At 40.1% G+C, this 18,143-nt stretch overlaps 2 protein-coding genes across 4 annotated transcripts in view; one reads left to right on the forward strand and one right to left on the reverse strand.

Moving 5' to 3' along the window:
• Positions 1-3,612, reverse strand: part of kiaa0825 (KIAA0825 ortholog) — a 124,918-nt gene extending 121,306 nt beyond the window's left edge. Inside the window, exons 1-2 of the mRNA XM_030737541.1 lie at positions 3,464-3,612; positions 3,275-3,381 (exon numbers count right to left, since the gene is read on the reverse strand). The gene's annotated coding sequence lies outside the window, so the exon portion shown is untranslated. The remainder of the gene's footprint in view (positions 1-3,274; positions 3,382-3,463) is intronic.
• Positions 3,613-3,902: 290 nt separating this feature from the next.
• The window catches only part of slf1 (SMC5/6 complex localization factor 1), a 34,276-nt gene continuing 20,035 nt past the window's right edge, over positions 3,903-18,143 (forward strand). For 2 of the 3 annotated variants that reach the window (XM_030736939.1, XM_030736941.1), the window contains exons 1-15: positions 3,903-4,152; positions 4,453-4,576; positions 5,968-6,046; positions 6,228-6,453; positions 6,544-6,697; positions 8,001-8,132; positions 8,240-8,305; positions 8,809-8,955; positions 9,330-9,499; positions 9,639-9,773; positions 11,038-11,197; positions 11,361-11,529; positions 11,804-11,949; positions 12,509-12,618; positions 15,720-15,799. In XM_030736939.1, coding sequence (XP_030592799.1) covers positions 4,466-4,576; positions 5,968-6,046; positions 6,228-6,453; positions 6,544-6,697; positions 8,001-8,132; positions 8,240-8,305; positions 8,809-8,955; positions 9,330-9,499; positions 9,639-9,773; positions 11,038-11,197; positions 11,361-11,529; positions 11,804-11,949; positions 12,509-12,618; positions 15,720-15,799 — 1,885 coding nt within the window. In that variant the 5' untranslated portion in view covers positions 3,903-4,152; positions 4,453-4,465. The other variant, XM_030736940.1, reaches the window with a different exon arrangement.

Here is an 18,143-nt window from a genome sequence, read left to right on the forward strand (position 1 = left end):
CTGCCGCTTTAAAACCACTTAGAGCATGTCAAGTTAAAGTCAACAATATTTTAAAGGGGGTACCTAACAGTCTGCTTTAAAGGAAACATAATAAATTAAGCAGGTGCATAATCTAAGATCACAATAGTGCTGAGAACTAGCTCATGAATACCCAGAGGAGGCCTCAGCTTCACAGTTACAGTGCAGCCAAGTGGCCCTGCTACATTTCCTTGTTTTTGACTGATGCTCTTTACACATTATAGTCTGTTTACTTTATTGGTGACTTCATGATAGTGTTTAGTTTCGCTAAATCTAGGAGGTATGACTCTTGTAAAAATGTACTGGTCACCTTTTTCTTTGCTATGGGGAGATATTATGTGGATATAATGGCTTCCTAAAATATGCCATGTAAAACTGCTCAGATTTCAGAATACAACAACTTTTTCCTCAATCTAAAAAATGCCTGTGTGATTGGCCTACACTGAGAGAATGAATAATACATGACTTCTGAATCTCCTCAATAACCAAATATTACTTGTTGTTGTTGTTGTTTTGTTGAGCAATCACCATCATTCAACAGTATTAAAGTACCCAGAGCAATGAGTCAATTACAACCCTTAAAAAACAAAACAAACAGACAATTTTGTCACACTGGAGTAGATCATATATCTTAGCTTATTGCAACTGTCATGAGTTCAACAAACTTAAATACTCCGATCCTAAAGATGCATTTAGTTGAAGGGAATTGAAACATGCACATAAAGATTTAATGGTGGAATATAATTACTGTACAGATGACAAAAATGTGACAAATGTAAACATTAATTTAATTAAACTAGATGCATGCATTGTGAAGAACAGAGCTGCAACTAATTATCATTTGCATTACATGAATAAATCTCCAAATATATTGATAAATCTCTTATACAAGAATAAACAGGTTTTGCTTTTCAAAATTGTAGGTTATAAATACGAAAATCGGTAAAAGCTATAAAAGCTTAAAAACAGAGATATATGTCGCAGTGCAAAAGAAAGAAAAATGGGAAATCATCACCTTTGAGAGGTTAGTACTTGCAATTGCTTTTTTTTCACCACTTTTTAATTAACAGACAAATGATCATTTGTCAGAATTGTTGTTGATTAAGTTTTCCAATGTCAATTTGTCAAGACGTGCTCCAATAGAACTTCCTGGTTCCAGTTGACAGAAGCTGGATCATCATGGTTTACTTCCTTAAACATACCCAGGATCACACATCTGTAAATCCCTAATAAACTGGTCTCCTCCTCAGGGGCTGAGAGCTGTGTTATAGAGATGAAACCCACTGGGCCAACTTCCTCCTATAAAAGGTCTGGTAGCAACTCAGAAAAGGGACTAAAGTCAGACTTATGAAAAAGAGCCGTATCGTTAGCCTTATAGCATAATTGCCTAAGTCATTTTATGGTCAAATTGAGATATCTGCCTAACTCTACTTTGCTAACATTTAAACTGTGATTATTATTAATATAATAAGAATAACAACAATAATAATGATGATGTTCATCCTTGCTGCTCTGGATCCTAACCCACACCCTGTTCCTGCTATGCCCCCCCATTAAAAAAAAAGAAGCCTCCACAAACACCACCACCCCAACCCCCATGTGAATAAAAACAGAATGCGGTGATTTGTAAATTACATAAACTCATATTTTATTCACAATAGACAATATATCATATATTAGCTCATGTTGAATTTGATGGTAACAACAAGTTGGGATGGGGCATCAAAAGGCTGGCAAAGTAAGTGGTACTAAAAAGAAACAGCTGGAGGACAAATTTGCAGCTAATTATGTTAATTGGCAACAGGTCAGTTTCATGATTTGGTATAAAAAGAGCATCTTAGAGAGGCAGAGAGAATGAAGATGAGCATAAGTTCACAGATTTGCAAAAGACTGTCTACAAATTGTGAAACAGTTTCAGAATATTGTTCCTCAATGTAAAATTGCAAAGACTTTGAAATGAGGAGAGGGACCATCGAGCTTGTTAACAGTAATCAGTTCAAAAGCCTGCATCTCTGATGGTATGGGGGTGATTTAGTGCCTACAGAATTGGCAGCTTGCACATCTGGAAAGGTACCTTCAGTGCTGAAATCTATATACAAATTTTAGAGCAACATATGCGCCCATCCAGACAATATCATCTTCAGGGAAGTCTTTGCATATTTCAGCAAGACAATACAAAAACCACATACGGCATCTATTACAACAACATGACCTAATAATAGAAAAATCCAGGTGCTAAACTGCCCTGTCTGCAGTCCAGATCTTTCACCAACTGAAAACATTTGGCGCATAATTAAATAAAAAATACAACAAAGAAGGCCCAGGACTGTTGAGCTCCTAGAATCCTATATCAGAAAAGAATGGGACAGCATTCCTCTCCAAGAATTCCAGCAACTGGTCTCCTCAGTTGCCAGACATTAAAGACTGCTGTTACAACAGTGTAATGTCCCAACTTGGCCCTGTCCCAACTTTTTCAAGACATGTTGCTGACACCAGATTCAAAATGTAAACATTTAATATGTTTTCTATGTTCTGCTGTGAATAAAATATGATTTTATGAAATTTGCAAATCATTGCATTCTGGTTTTATTTACATTTGATGCACCATTCTCTGGTATTCACCACAGATGTTGATCACTGAAAGAGTTAAGCCTTTGACTGTAACTTGCTCTTCATGGGGTTGTTTGGCCAAGAACTGACACATTCTGACCTTCCAGATCAGAATTTTGACCTCCTAATCATGTCATCCATACAACATTAGAAAAGGATAGGAAGGAAGGAATGAAGGAAGGAAGTATTCCCATCATGTTTTTAAAAAATCTATTAAAAATGTTACTGTAATTAATCAACATTCTAAAACAAAACTGCCAAAACATGTATCAATTAATGATTAATTAACAGATTATTTTTTTCTAATTATTAATTACCAATGTATCTTATGATTAGAGGGCAATGGTTTTAGTCATATTGTTGCTTTGATCATTAACAAAAACCCACAAACACATCAAGAATAGAGACAGGCCTTACTTATACCACTGACTTTTACCTGCTTGACGTAGTACCTGCCATACAGCCATACACAGATCTTTCAGCTCACAGCATGCAGGTAAGTAATACTGCATTTGCTAATTTTGACAGCTTATCTGTAACTTAAAAAAAAAAAGGTCGTGGATTCACTGCGTGCCTGTGTATGCGACAAAAGAAAACCCGAATGAAACCACTCGCCTTTCAGTGTTGCATATTATGCGTGTCCTACCTTACAAAAGCTCTCACTTAATCCATCCGGTGTTAATCCAGTACACGCAGGGAAAATGTGACCGACATCATTTGTAGGCACTTCGTGTTGCTATTTTTCCGCGACAACTATTTGTAACAATAACAAAAACCGAGACAATTCAACAGCCAATATAAATATAATATTACATTACTGTGACTGAGAGCGTACCTATCGCTGTCACTTGCACTAAGCAGTTTATATACACAGTTTCCTGGGCAGCCTATCTGGCAGAAGTTACGTTTCAATTTTATTGGTTATCTATCGACGAAATATCCCCGTTACTCAACCAGCGCTGCATAATACCCAGTTATTTTAGTTATTTCCGGGGACTGAAAGCGTCCGTGACAACAACCTGGAAGTAGCTCTACGAAAACTTCCGCTTGGTGGGAAATTCCAAATGACAAATCAAATGGTAGGGAAATGGATTCTTTATCGGGGATTAATATTAATTTTTTTTTTATAAATAAAAGGTTATTTTTTATGTTAAAATATATTTAATGTACTTTAAATTATTTTAAAACCAAATAAATAGTCGTTTGTGTGTTGATAATACATATGAAAATGTTACAATAGGCGGGGTCTCCCCTCTTTCCAAAACATTAGTTAGCATGAAGCTGCTCACCCTTGGAAGTTGAGTGGTGAATTCGCGTGCGATCTAAGTAATCAAACGTATCGTTTGGCCGTTATATAAAGAGCGAAGGCGCCTCAGATTTTGGTTTGCAACAGTGAATCTGGCTTTGGAGGAAATAGCCGCATACTGGTCCAGAAATTGCTCATTTTGTTGGATGTTTATATCGGTGACAAGAGTTTGGCGCGCCCGGATGTAATTGGAAGTCGTCATCGGTGGTATGAGCGAGGTACTTGATCAGCTGTGTTTTTAAGACAGTCGGGAGTGACTGTTGAGTAGAAAATATCATTTTTATTCATTAACTTGTGTCAGTTAGCCTCCTGAGAACCTAGGGGGGGAAGCATCTTTCAATGTAACTTTTTTTGTGATCACTACCGAGGACATAAGGTCAAACAGCATTTCTGTTTGACATCTAGTCAAACAAGAAATGCAACATTAGATTGTCCAGTGAATGATGCAATCTTCCTTAACTTATAGTATGCATGTTGTAGGAGAAGGGGTTTTATTCAACTTCATTTTGTCTCTTTAGTTTCCTCGTGGAGATGGAGGCCTGCACACATGTTTTCCAGATTTCTGGGATCAAGGTCCGCGATGAGAAGAGAGTTTTGATCCAGGGAATTCAGCAGCTGGGTGGGAAATACATTGGTGGCTCAGTGAGTAAACTAGAGATCCCGCAGCAGATTTTCGGGGAAATGCCATGTGCATTTCTGTCCGGGCTGAACAGGCTTGCACCTTTTATGAATAATTCAATTTTTCTGATTCAGCCTATGAGATGCAAGAAAAAAATAATAATAATTAAACACTAATCATAACCAGAGTGTCACAAGCAGCAAAGATAAACAAGTAACAAATGAAGGAGTGATGACCGGTGCTCAGTCACCCATCAAAACTGAATGCAGTTATTGTTCTGAAAGTAGCTGACTGAATGAATTACTTGCTGTGCTCAGTCAATCATAGTTCTGCGGATGCCTGGGGTGGTTTTCTTGGTAATCTTAGTGGCTAAGTCTAGTTTTAATCATAAAGCTTGCAATTGATCCTGAGCTCCTGTGACAGTCTCTGCCAACCTGTATAGCTATATCAGAAAGTTGTGCCAACCTGTGTTTTTACCCTGCCATCGAGAGGGGCGGGGTGTGTGTGTGTGTGTGTGTGTTTTTCTTATGTTTGTCTGTTAACAGCCTCAAGGTGAAGGTCAAGTTTTCTGTAAATCTTGTGAACGCAATAACTCAAGGACAACGTGACCTGGGATGTTCAAATTTATACCATAGTTTCAACTACTAAACATCTCTGATGACTTAGTTCTTACTGTAATACTGCCAATCACACAAAGTGACAGTCCAGATTCTGGATTTGCAGGCTACTTAAATTAAAGTAACCTGAAAATCCAGAACATGGCAACTTTTACATTAACAAAATGAACTTTATTTTAGTTAAGTTTTTTTTAAACCTTGGAAAATTCTGGGCATGAACGATAGGACCTATATGCTATATCAGGGTTTCAGTGTTTGGAGAGTGATATGTTTGTGAGACAGAAAACTTTCAAATCAGCTAAAGCATCTGCCGAGAGCGAGTTTTGCTGTGCCCAGCACCACTTGTTTTTAAAAACAGAGAATGGTTTCATTCTTTTCTTCATTTGCTGCCTTGTGTAGCCAGAATTGGGTGGATATTGTGATCCTTGGTCTTGACTGTATGCATGCTATTATTCAACTGTTATGCCTCATGCAGTTCCTCTTTCTGTCAGTGTATGTATTATGTGTTAAGTAGACATGTTTAGCCATTTCTTTAGATGTATAGAGTGTCACTACATAGCTGTGTAGTGACACTGTGATTAATATAATGATAAATGTGAATAAACAAATTGTTTATCATAGTTTTGCCTGATGCCTAATAGTGGAACATTGTTAGTTGTACTGAACATCAGTTGATGCATAGTTACCTAATAGTGGAACATTGTTAGTTGTACTGAACATCAGTTGATGCATAGTTACCTAATAGTGGAACATTGTTTTTTGTACTGAACATCAGTTGATGCATAGTTACCTTACAGGTATATCAGCATGCCTGCACCCATCTGATAGTCCCACAGGTGTTGTCAAGCGAGAAGTTTTTGGCAGCTTGTGCTGCAGGTCAGTAATGATTTCTATGATTTTAATATTAGTGGATCTTTATCTTTGTTGCTATTTTAACCTACATACATTTAATTTAACCATAAAACACTTTACTGATTTTTTATTTATTTAATTTTTAAGTCTTAGAATTAACACCTTTTATTGGATTTCTACCCTGTTGCTCCTTGTCTCTTGCCAGGAAAGTGGGTTGTAACTCCTGACTATGTGCTGGATAGTGTTAAGAATGGCTCCTGGCTTGCAGAGGGGCCCTATGAAGTGGCCATTTCCACAGGTTCCACCGCTGCCTTCTACCCAGTCAAACAGTGGAGAGAGAAGGTGGCCAGTGGGAGACTGAAAGGGGCCTTTCAGGGCTGGAGGGTACTCCTCCTGGTCCAAGAGTCCACACGCAGAGCAATGTTCAAACGGTAAGTCACAAGCACTTGTTCTCTTTTCGCCCATATATGAATAAAATGAGCAGATGGATAATTAATATGTTTGCCTTTAATAATTTGCAGGCTTCTAAAAGCAGGCAGGGCTGAAGTATACCACTGCCCTCCCCCCTCTTATACCTCAATCACTCATGTCATGGCTAAGCCTGTTACAGAGAACTCAAAATCCCACAATGCTCCTTGTTACCCTGTGAGCCACATAGTCCAGCACCTCTTTGGGGTGAGTCAGAATAATGTATTTAAAAAATATATGGTCATAACTGATAATCAGCTTATAATATGTTACTTTTTTTTTTTTAAAAAATGTAATATTTGATATGGTCTTAATTAGGGCTGCATAAAACGATTATTTTAGTAATCGAGTATTCTATCGATTATTCCATCGATTAATCGAGTAATCTGATAAGAAATACTTTTTTTATTAACTTCCGTACTGCAGTTTTTCGCCGTGTGAACAAACAGCGGTGAATGGAGCAGCTACAAAGTTCTCTTTTCTTCACCTTAACACTTGCTGATCAGGTGCTTGATGAAGGACCTCCAGCTGTTTTCCAGTAAAGATTTTAATGGTGGTTACTAAAAGAAAAAGCTGCTGTTTTGGACGCTGGAAAAACGTTTCCTTTTGCACTACTTGAGCTCACCGTCTCTTTGCGCTTGCGCAGTTAAAACCGCTGCCTGCTATGAGTGTTTTGAAAAACTAGTGGCTGCCGGAGCCATGGTGCATGTGTGAGTAATGTTGTAATGCTTTGTATTCACAAGCATTCTCAAAAATACGTTTCTACTGCAGGTCTATATTTAGTCACTAATAAGGGATTTAAAAAAAAAATTTTGACGGAGCCTCCCGGTCCTGGGGGGCGGGCCTTCCGGTACCGAACCATCGCTAGTGCTAATGGCCCGCGCTCTAGCAAACCAGTTGTGCTAGCTACAGCTGAAGTAAAGACAAAAATAACAGCTGAAATTGTCAGCGAGCACAACACACACAGACACACAGAGAGCAGTGGAGGCGTGGAAATGCATGTCAGCGATAGTTGCCACCCGTCCGGTAAAGTACGGAACCCCGCATGTTACGGAGCCGTATTCCGCGGAGTCCCGTAACATACGGGGTTCTGTATTTTACGAGACAGGTGGCAACTCTAGTGATGATCCACTCTGTGTTAAATGAAATCCATCGCAGCGACGGAGAGCTTTTTAGAATCTGTGCGTGTGCGCGTCATTCACACTCCAGTCCAGTAGGTGGCGGTAATGCAGTTCTATGTTGGTTTGTCAGCCACCAATAAACCCACAAAAAGACGACGGAGCACTAATGCTAGTGAGGAGCGCCGCTTACACCGAGACAGCTGAGCGCTGCAGAGTTTAAACGAAGCATCGACACAGTAAATTTGTGTCGATAATTTTTTAGAATCGAGTTAATCGATGAATCGTTGCAGCCCTAGTCTTAATTAATATTTTGCTGTCGCTTGATAAAACTTAAAGTTGCTCAAACATATTTATTAAGCATGTTATGTTAAAATGTTTTAATCTTTTAGACCGAAACATTGTTTGGGGGGCAGAGCAATCGTGTGGATATGAATTTCAACATAACAGAAGAACCAGCAGACATAAAGGACAGTTTCTCTACTTTGGAGGTGGAGCTTAAGACATATGTACTCAAACAGGAGGTGTGTGTGTGCTTTTTTTTTGTTTTTGTTTTATGTCTGGTTTTGTATTTCATGTCATCATCGTGTTTTTTTTGTTTGTTTGTTTTGTTTTTTTTCCCTCCCTTTAGGTCCAGCCAAGACTGTGCTTTCTTGAATTTTTGGGTTACCATGACCCCTATAGTCCCCTGGCTCAGGTAGATGTGCAGACATATCAACCCCCACTCTTGATCACTACTATACATTTCTACAATAACTGTGTTTCATCAAGAGGATCAGGTCATTTAATTTCCTGTATGTCATACATTTCAATGGGAAGTGACATGGAGAGCAAGGGCGTATCATATCCAGGTCACAATTTAACCACCACTGTCAGCTGATCTGAGACTTTTGATTGGCAGGCCTATTAACAACACTCTCCACTGTCCTGTCCATACCTTACCCAAGTGGATATTGCTAATAGAAGTGCTCATGTTTTTCCATTCTGTACTTTCTGAGTCCATATGCTATTTGCCAATAACAGACAGTCAGAAATGACCCCCAAGAACTTTTAAAGCCCATTCACTTCCTATTTCCATTACCCTTCTGCCCTCCACTTTTTTTTCTCCCTCGTTTTTCTGCCATCCGTCTCTGAGTGCCGTGTTTCCTCCTGCTTTCCATATACCTCGTGCATTTTATCATTGTTCTTGTATTTCTCCAGGCAACAGAAATGGACTTCAGCAATGTTGGCTGCATGATAGAGTGTGGCCTCTTCACTGAAGCCTTGGACTCAATCAGAAGTGCTGTGTACCCAGGCCTGCTGCCACCAGCACCATACCTGATATCCCTCTTAGGATACACACAGCAGGTAGGAATTACCATACTGCAGAAACCCCCACCTGCTGCTGGTGCAGTAACCTCAGGGGTATCACAAAAGTATAACTTGTTATACATTTTTGAATATGGATAGCTGGCTTAGAGAGGCCTTTTTATTGGTTTCAGTGGCTTTGGATTGAACTATAATTTACAGCTGCAACTCATGATTATTTTAGTTACGTACCTGTTTTTTTTAAAATAAGTAATTTAGTCCGATCTTACAAATGTTACTACATCTGCATATTTTTCCCCCCAAATTATTGATTATTATAATTATTCTACAGTTTTTCTAGCTCTGCTCAGTTGAAAGTCTTCCTGTACATTCCCAACATCCAAACCAATTGGAATGTAATTATTATGTCGCAGGGTAATGCCACATCTGTCTACATGAGAAATTTCCAGCAGGTCATGGATAAACTAATTGTTACCAACCCTCCGTGGATGGCTCCCAAGTCTGTGAAAAAGTATTTTACTCAAGTGTTGCAGTGTCCTCAGTGTAAGAAGGGCTTGTGGTCTTTTCTGGAGACAGCCATCAGGTAACTATTCCTGCTAATGCCTGGATGCTGGAAACCGTAACCAAAGTAACCATGTGATGTCTCATTTTGTGTAATGAGAAAAACAAAAACACACTAGCAGGTAGCAGTTGTAGTAATCTGCAAATATGTAACCTTCCAGATACTGTATGTCCAGTGAAGACACCTGTCACCCACTTCCCGGGCCTGCTCTTCCAACACTGTTACACTTCCATTGCTACATCCTGGCTCTCTTCCTCAAGATCTTCCAGGGGGAGCTCCACTCAGTCACTGCTGGGTAACAGTTTGGATAAACACAGCTGGAGAAAAGACCATTTTGTATTTGTTTTTTAACTTGAGCGGTTTTCACACACGAACGCCACATACATGTTTGGAGAATCGTTGCTTGGAGTTGCCCTTTCTTGTATGTAGCAGACAACAGGAGACTGTACATGTCAGACACGTTCTCACTGTGAGATATAATTACAATTGAAGTGATGGGTAATGCTCTCGCGGAGGAGGAGGCAGGAGGCAGGGCTGTGAATTCTCAGGACAATTAGCTGCCCTATTCTTACATGAGCTCAGTTGAACATTATGAAGTCTTTGTACTAGATAGCTGGCAGGGTAAAGTCTGTTTAATGTCTGATACAAATGATTAGGACATTTGTGTTCTCACATACAGCTCCTCTGGGTAATGTCTAGTAAAGTTCAGGGCTGCAGTGCATGTGTGAAAACAGCTTTATAGTTCTTTTTTTTCTATTCTGTTAATTCACAAAGCTCATAATCTGTCTTGCATGGACGGAGGTGTGAAAATTCTTATCAAATCACAAGAGTTGAACCGGAGTTGATACAATTAGGTGCATAAATATTTGTGAATTACACATATTTTTGTAATTTTGCCTCGCACCACACAAATGATTTCAAATTGTTGAATGTACTAATAATGTTTTTTCCTGTTTCTGTGACAGTTTTTGTTTGTTTTTGTTTTTTTGTTTTTTTTGTGCCTAATGATAACTTCTCTCACTTGCATCGACATTTGTTTGGGCCTCATATTGAGAGTTATGGGCGTGAACACCCACATGCAAGTTCAACACTTGAAATCAACTCAGGGAATAATGAGGGAACGGGCCTCACGTGGCCATGAAGCTACTCATCAGTCAGCTGTCCGGTGGCTTTTGAGGCTCTGAAAATGGGGGACTGTGTATAAAAATGGTTGCATTTCTTAACCAGTTAATGAAATACTTTGGTCATACCCCATGAATAAGAGCTGAAAGTCTGTATTTTAATCACAACTTGATTCATTAATTATTTTTTTTTCTTCTTCAAATTAAACCAGTGGTGTACAGAGGCAAAATTACAGAAATTGTGTCATTGTCCTAATACTTAAAGACCAAACTGCACGATGTTAATGAGATGTAACTCATGAATTGTCATTCCTACTCCTACAACTAAACAGAATGTGAGTGAGTGTTTACAGTGAGTCTTTGTAATTAATTTAGTTTAGTGTTTGCCTTAGGTTGTCTATCTTTACTTTATTTACTCCTACCTTTTGCCTTCCTTAGAGAGTTTGTGCTGCTCCAGGGAACACGAGCCCCTCCAGCATCAGCATCAGTGTCGGGATCTTTGCTCTATGGAACCTTCTGGACTGTGTGGGAGCGCTCCACGCTCCTGTCCTGTGCTGTGAAAAAACTGCTGCAGCTTTTGATACAGGCTGCCATGGTGGTAATTAGTTTATATATATTCTATATTCTTATTCGATAATGTGCTCAATCATTTCATTCAGAATGGTTTAATGTTATCCATAATAGCAATTATGGGTGATTAAAATTAATACTATTGCTTGTGGAGCTCGCTAGGTTCAAAGTGTTGTTTATCTCTACTGAAGGACTATGCTGAGAGGGATGAAAAGCAGACGTTGCATTTGGCAGACACCCTGCTGGATTTCCTGTCTGTGTTGGTGGAATTTTGGTGTCAGCAGCATTGGAAACTAAACCAGAGCCTAGTGGAAAAAGGCCTGAAAGACCTATCAGAACACCTTGCTGTCATTAGCCAGGGTAAGGGACCAAAACTGAAACTACAGACAAAGGAATGATCTTCAGAAATTTAGAAAGAAAATTAGGTTTTTGAATTTCATTTTCTGCTGTTTGCCAAAGAATTAATACAGCAGTGATTAAAAACTTATAGGTGAATTTTAAATACTTGAGCTAATTTAAAAACATTATTTAGCAGAATTGTTTCCTTTTTAATTGTATACTGTGATACAGTTTGGGCAAAAAAAGACTTCTAAAAGGATGCTATCTTACCCGTTTCCTGTGTTTTCTCCCATAGATTTATCTCCAAATATTTTGGTAGAGCTGGTTATCAGGGTTCGCTCTTCCAGACTTAAGTTGATGATGGCTGATGCCATATTCAGGAATCTCTGCTCCAGAAATGGATACACTGTGGGAGATGAACCTCTGTCTCTCAAGAAAACGGTGCGTTTCTTGTTCCTGTGCTTTCCTGTCCTTTATTGCGCTGCATGCTCCCGTGGGCAGGCTTTGTCATGTTTCCGGGCATGCACTTCTGCTTCTACTGCTTTTGTGATCGTCTTCGATTTTTTTTTTTTTTTTTTACCTGAACCATTGGAAGTTTCATGAGCTTCTAATATAATTATGTCCACACAAATAAAAATATAATTGACTATAATAACTCAGTCAGTGATTTAAAATATCTGATAATTATACTAGATGCACTAGTTTTCTCTTTCTTTTTTTCCTTTTCCCCACTGTGCTTTTGTGTAAAAAGCATAACAAACAGTTGGTCTGCATTAGTTAATGACGGTTTTGAAAATTGGTATAGATTATATTTGTCCTTGTATGCCATGGAATTATTTCTGATGTGGTCTGACTATTAAATTATGTTGCAGTAGAACATCTGGCTTTCTCGCTCACCATTGGTGGCTTTGCGATTCTTCAATTCCCCAAGGACACACACATCACCTTGCAGTGTAAAGGCACTGTCTGACCTTGTGTATATCTGTGTGACTTTTGACAGGTGCTTTCCTACCTGCCTGCTCTGGAAAGTTTAGCTCTGTGTCCCAGTGGCACTTGCCTCAGGACTGAGAACACCTCACGCAGCTGCACTAATCAGGGGACCGGCTGCAGGTCAGTTACACACAGCTGTCTGCCTGTACTAATGTTTAGTCTACACTGTTCATTCTCACAAGAGCCTGAAGCAAAACATGCATCAGCATATATGCAGTGGTGGATGCTGCATAAATGTCAGTAAGTTGGTCAAAGACTCCACCGTGACTTTAACATATTTAGCATTTCAGCATCTGCCAAACGTTTTGAAATGTATTCATTTTTGAAGATAAGCTTAACGATTTTAAGTGGTAGTGTGTTTTTTTTTTTGGTTTTTTTTTGGGGGGGGGGGGGCTGCAGAAAAGCATATTTTACTTTTACTTTTGTACCATCTTTGTTGGATTGTGTGTGTCTAAAATAGCCGATATAGTCAACCAGCACTCTTCTATACCTCCATTGTCAGGTTTCTTCCCTCATAGTTAAGGGTAAACAGCATAGCATGAGGCCAAACAGGTGAAAATGAACAGATCCTATGAGAAATGTGTAAAAAGGAACAAAGGAACACCTGGAGGAAGGACTGTGTGGAGATGAGGAGCAGAGATGCATGAATGAAGGGACTGAGAGAAAGCTGGAGACACACAAATAGAGGTCAGACGGAGCGTGAGGAGTTGGCATGTGATGGGTCGTGCCCAGGTCTGATCCTATCAGTGTGCTGGCTGACAGGAGGGGTGCACAGAGAGGTTAAACCCCTCCTCAAACACAGACACACACACACACACACACACACACACACACACACACACACACACACACACACAACTGAGTCTGATATGGGCAGGGAGCCGACAGATAGATTTGGGTATCCCGTCAGGCCTTTGTGTCTTCCCATACGACCACCAGCTCTCAGCCTGCACCCCCCCCCCCCCCACCCCCCCCCCAATTCTCTTGATCTTCCCTCGCATACTAAATCCCTCTCTAACTACAGACACACACACACACACGTGCACACTTTATCCATACTCCATATCAGACATCTGCTGTTTCACCAGCAGGTAGTTGGCCTGGAAAAGGGCAGGAGTCACCAGGGAGCAGGTTCACGTGAAGGCTATTGGTTCATGCACAGACTGGATCTTCTCTTCCCTCCATCATTGCTCCCTTTCCACTTTCTGCTTTCCCCGTATTTTTAAGGCTTTACTTTATTTTGATATAGACGCGAAGAATTAAATGAAACAAGGAATGGAATCTGTGTGCGTGAGATAAAGAAATGCCAAAGGGCATGTGAAATCATTTGACCCTAAAAGAAAGAATGAAATCAAAACGACAAAGCCTGTGACGAGCTGAGAACAGAAACCGAAAAGGGGGAGCTTGTTTTCTCGTTTTCATGCTTAAATTCGTGATATTGTACATAACTGCAGTGAGCTTGACACTCTCAATCAATTAACACATTTTGTGTTGAAGCATTTATGAATATGACATGCTGTATATTCTATATAATGAAGAGAAAACTGCTAAGAAATCAGGTATATTTATGGTGAGAGCACTCCGCTGTAAGACTGGAAGGGGTGGTGGGTTCTACCAGGTGAACTACCAGCTCTCCTCCTCGCTATCAATCATTTCTCACCTTTAGAAAGCATTAGATTGTTTTTGTTTGATTTGAGGATGTTGTAGTTATATTTGAGATATGGTGAGCGTCTTCCTTCCGCACCAACAGACAGGCCAGCAACAGGGCCGATGTCCAAGTTATACCAAGCTGACAGTGTGGCTGATTGACCGACCGCTTAGAGGACCGCTTGATTTGCCAGGTGGCTGGTTGCATGGCATGGAGTGCTGTTAGCAGAAGGGAAGCTGTAATTAAACTTTGGTTTTCCTCATGTTGGCTTAGCCAGACTTTTTCCATTGCTGTAATCTTCCCAGACCACTTGATTATATTGTTTTGTTTCTGACCAGACCTCTATAGGAGTCCCAACTCCCAAATATCAGCTAGGTTTAGGAAAAGTCTCTAAAGGGATCAGCTAGATCCAGTAAGATTTTAAAGTGAAGACAGATAAAATACAGGAGGAGAAGGTTTCTTTTGCTATGATGAGTGGGGGAAAAAATGCCATAAATGGCTTTCTTTCAGCACTAGACGTGCGCTTCTGCATTATTTCAATGATTGCTCATAAGTTTCTTCAGTGCAGGCCTCCAAGGGCACATACTGCTGCAGGCCCATAATTGATAGCTGGGCTGCTGTCGGCAGGCTGGCCTCCTAAAGTAGACCATGAGGAAAGAAGAGACCAGGGTGTATACAAGCCAAGTACTGTCAACTTCCACTGCTACCAGCCTATACGGACAGGGGACACTTGGGTGAAGTCGTTAAATATGAGACACCCTCAACATAGACACTGTTATGGAGTCACTTTCTCGCACGCACACACACACACACACACACACACATGCACACAGAGCTTGTCTCATCTCTCCTCAGCCTTGTCCTTGCTAATAACAAGCAACGTGACAGGACGTGTGTTTCCTCCTCACTGCTGGGAGCTCCTTCCTGGCTTCTGAACAACCCAATTACCAGGGAACAAGCCTTTTCCCTGTAATACGGATGGCACTCCACTTCAATGCAACGCATGCGCATGTGCACAGACATATACACACAAGACACCTGTCAGGCTTCATGCAGGCAGATCTTCCATACCTACACACAGGACTAGTGACAGCCCACAGCTATTAGCACGCCACTACTTTGAAGAGGCTTCACTTTCTTTTACTAGTTATTCCTCCTAATGTGCTTGCTCACATTGAATTCTTCGTCTCTGCGTTTGAGGCGTTAAGTGGGAGGAAAAGTGCTTTGGAGACAGGAATAGAGGATTAGTTGTGTGAAGTGTGTGTGTGTGTGTGTGTGTGTGTGTGTGTGTGTGTGTGTGTGTGTGTGTGGCCAACACAGTAGGGGTTTGACAGATATTGTCAGTTTTCATATAAGATGGTATCGTGCCATGAGGGATTCATTTGCTAATGGCAGTTTTCACAGTACAGTGATGCTGGTTCCACTTTCTCCACCATTGGGTCTCTCGGCTCTTGTTTACATGAATTATGGTTAATCACTCTTTTTTTTTTTTTAATTTGGAAGAATTGGTAAAAACAGTACGTGTATATTTTCTCATTAACCCTTCTGGACCGTGCTCTTTGTCGCCATACAGACCTCAAAACTCTCCGGAGAATGAAACCTGCTCGGAGAAAGACAACATTCCCAGAGGTTTGAACAGAGTCAACGCAGCAGGTACAGCATGTGCAATGCACCCTTACTGTATATATATATATATATATATATATACACACAAAACCACACACACACTTTGACAGCATAGCTTCACATTTGCAAGGAGTGGACTTTTAATGGACTGATGCACTACAATAGGTCATCAGGAACATGATAGCTCTGTCATCATTTTCGGTTTAATGAAGAGCACATAATGCATGGCAAAAGTGATTGATTTGCATCAGACCACACTTCCTTCTAGTCAGCTGTACGAGCAGCTTGACTGCATAAATAGGCCCGCCATGATGTTTGTGGCAGATTTTGGACCGTAATAACGCCTCTGTGCTGTGCCTCCTTCTACTTGTTATATTCGCATTGAAATTCTAGACTGTGCTTTTTGTTTTGTTTTGCTTTTTCCTCATGTCTTATTCACCTTAAAAAAAAAAAACCTTCCAAAACTAAGAGAATAATGGATAAATCGCAGCGACAGAAATAATGGGTGGCACACACAAAACAATAACAGATATTAGTACGCACAGTGTGCCTCAGATCTCCATTTTGGGGACATTAAATGCAGCAATTAGGGTAGCACTTTTAAATATACAGCGGCTGCACTGGTGGAACTTCCTGCAATTAGAGGCATGGCACTCTGTGTGAACTCTCGAAGGTGTCAAAGCTCATATCTCCCCCCTCCACCTGATCAGAAAGGCCCTGTGCTGGTGCAAAGGAGGGGTGGAGGGTAAAGGAAAGGGAGTGGGTGTGGGGTGAAGGGGGGTGAAGGCTGAGGCAGGAGACTCAAGGCTGTTGGCATGTGTTGTTTTTCCACTACGTGATCTCTATACCGATGTGGTTGGCATTAATTTTTGATGAACCATCGGCACAGCATACTTCCCTCTCGCCCTCTCATCCCTTCTCGCCTCATCCCATTCTCTCCCTCTCTGTCTTTCTCTCTCTCTCTCCCTCCCTTCCTCTCTTTCCGTTACAGGCTTTTCACCCACATATGTAAACTTGCTTTCTTATATTCTGCACATCTTTGCTTTGGAGCATCTGTCTCGCCTTCTGGAACCTCTGTATCTTTGTCACAGTAGCTGAGAAGGGTTGAGGGATTTGGGATGAACTTCTTCCCTTTTGTAGTCCCGCATTTGCTTGTGGAAGCTCAGCAGAGATTTCCATTTTAATCAGCCCTAATATACTGTATATAGACTGTCAAACAAGAATTGCTGAGTTTTCATTGTTTCAGATCTGTTTGCATTTAGCTGCACATCATTTCTGAAACAAACCATTAAAGTCTACATTTACACGACATAGTTCAAAAGCGTTCATTATTCTTTAAGATGTAAAGTGATACTACACAGTTTTACACAGCTTTATCAACCAGCAAGAAAGGACTATTAAAAGGGCCGAGGCTTAAATTATGATGAAAACATCATTGACATAATGAGGATTGAAATAGCTATGAAACGGGTATACCCCACGACTGCTTAAAACCAAATGCTGGATATAAATGATGTCATAGTTGGTCTAGCAGTCACCATATTGCAAAAAAGTAGAGTTTGGGAGGTATCAGCCAGTCCTAGTGTTTGCCAGCTTACTCACAGTATTGTGCAAAAGTCTTGCACCACCACTCATTTCTTTATTTTTGCTTCCAAGGAGCCAGACTTTCTTTTAACTTTTTCAAGTGCTCTTGAGTAATCATTCTCCAGGCTTTCTGAAGGTCTTTGAAAGTGTTCCTTTGGACATTGGCTCCTTTTCATTTTATTTTCAGTCCAGTTTTGAAGCTGACCGTTTTCAGAGTAATGGTATTTTTTTTTTTAATTAATTAATTAATTTTTTTTTAAAGCTGACCTATGAATCATTCAAGCATAAAAAGGCACCTGATTCCAAAGATGAATCAGTGTTGTGTCTACACATAATAGAGAACTTAATAAAAGAACCAATTTTAAATTGTACCTTTAGGCACTTTGTTATTGGCAGCCTGTCTTAAAAACACAGAATTTGTTCTCATTTCTTTAGTTGACTCTAAAACAAAGCACGGTTTGACAGGCATAAAATAGTATGTTTGCACCAACAAGGTGATTCTCAAAGAGCTGTTAGCCCAAAACTTGGCATGTATCTCTGTGTCTGTGTGTGTGTGTGTGTGTGTGTGTGTGTGTCCTTTAAAATTTGAGAAAACAGGCCAAGTGAAGGAGAAAAGAAGAAGTGCAGGCCTAAAAACTATCTACAGCAGATGCATCATGCCAAAAACTGACTTTCAACCTCATTAGAGTTGTATAAACTCTGATTCGTTTTATATGCTGCACTTCCGTTTGTTTCCAGATTTTTCAATAAATTGCTGCACCCATTAGATACCTAAACTGTGAACATC

The sequence above is a fragment of the Archocentrus centrarchus genome, chromosome 9 (genome assembly GCF_007364275.1).
Source record: "Archocentrus centrarchus isolate MPI-CPG fArcCen1 chromosome 9, fArcCen1, whole genome shotgun sequence".
Classification (NCBI taxonomy): Eukaryota; Metazoa; Chordata; class Actinopteri; order Cichliformes; family Cichlidae; genus Archocentrus; species Archocentrus centrarchus.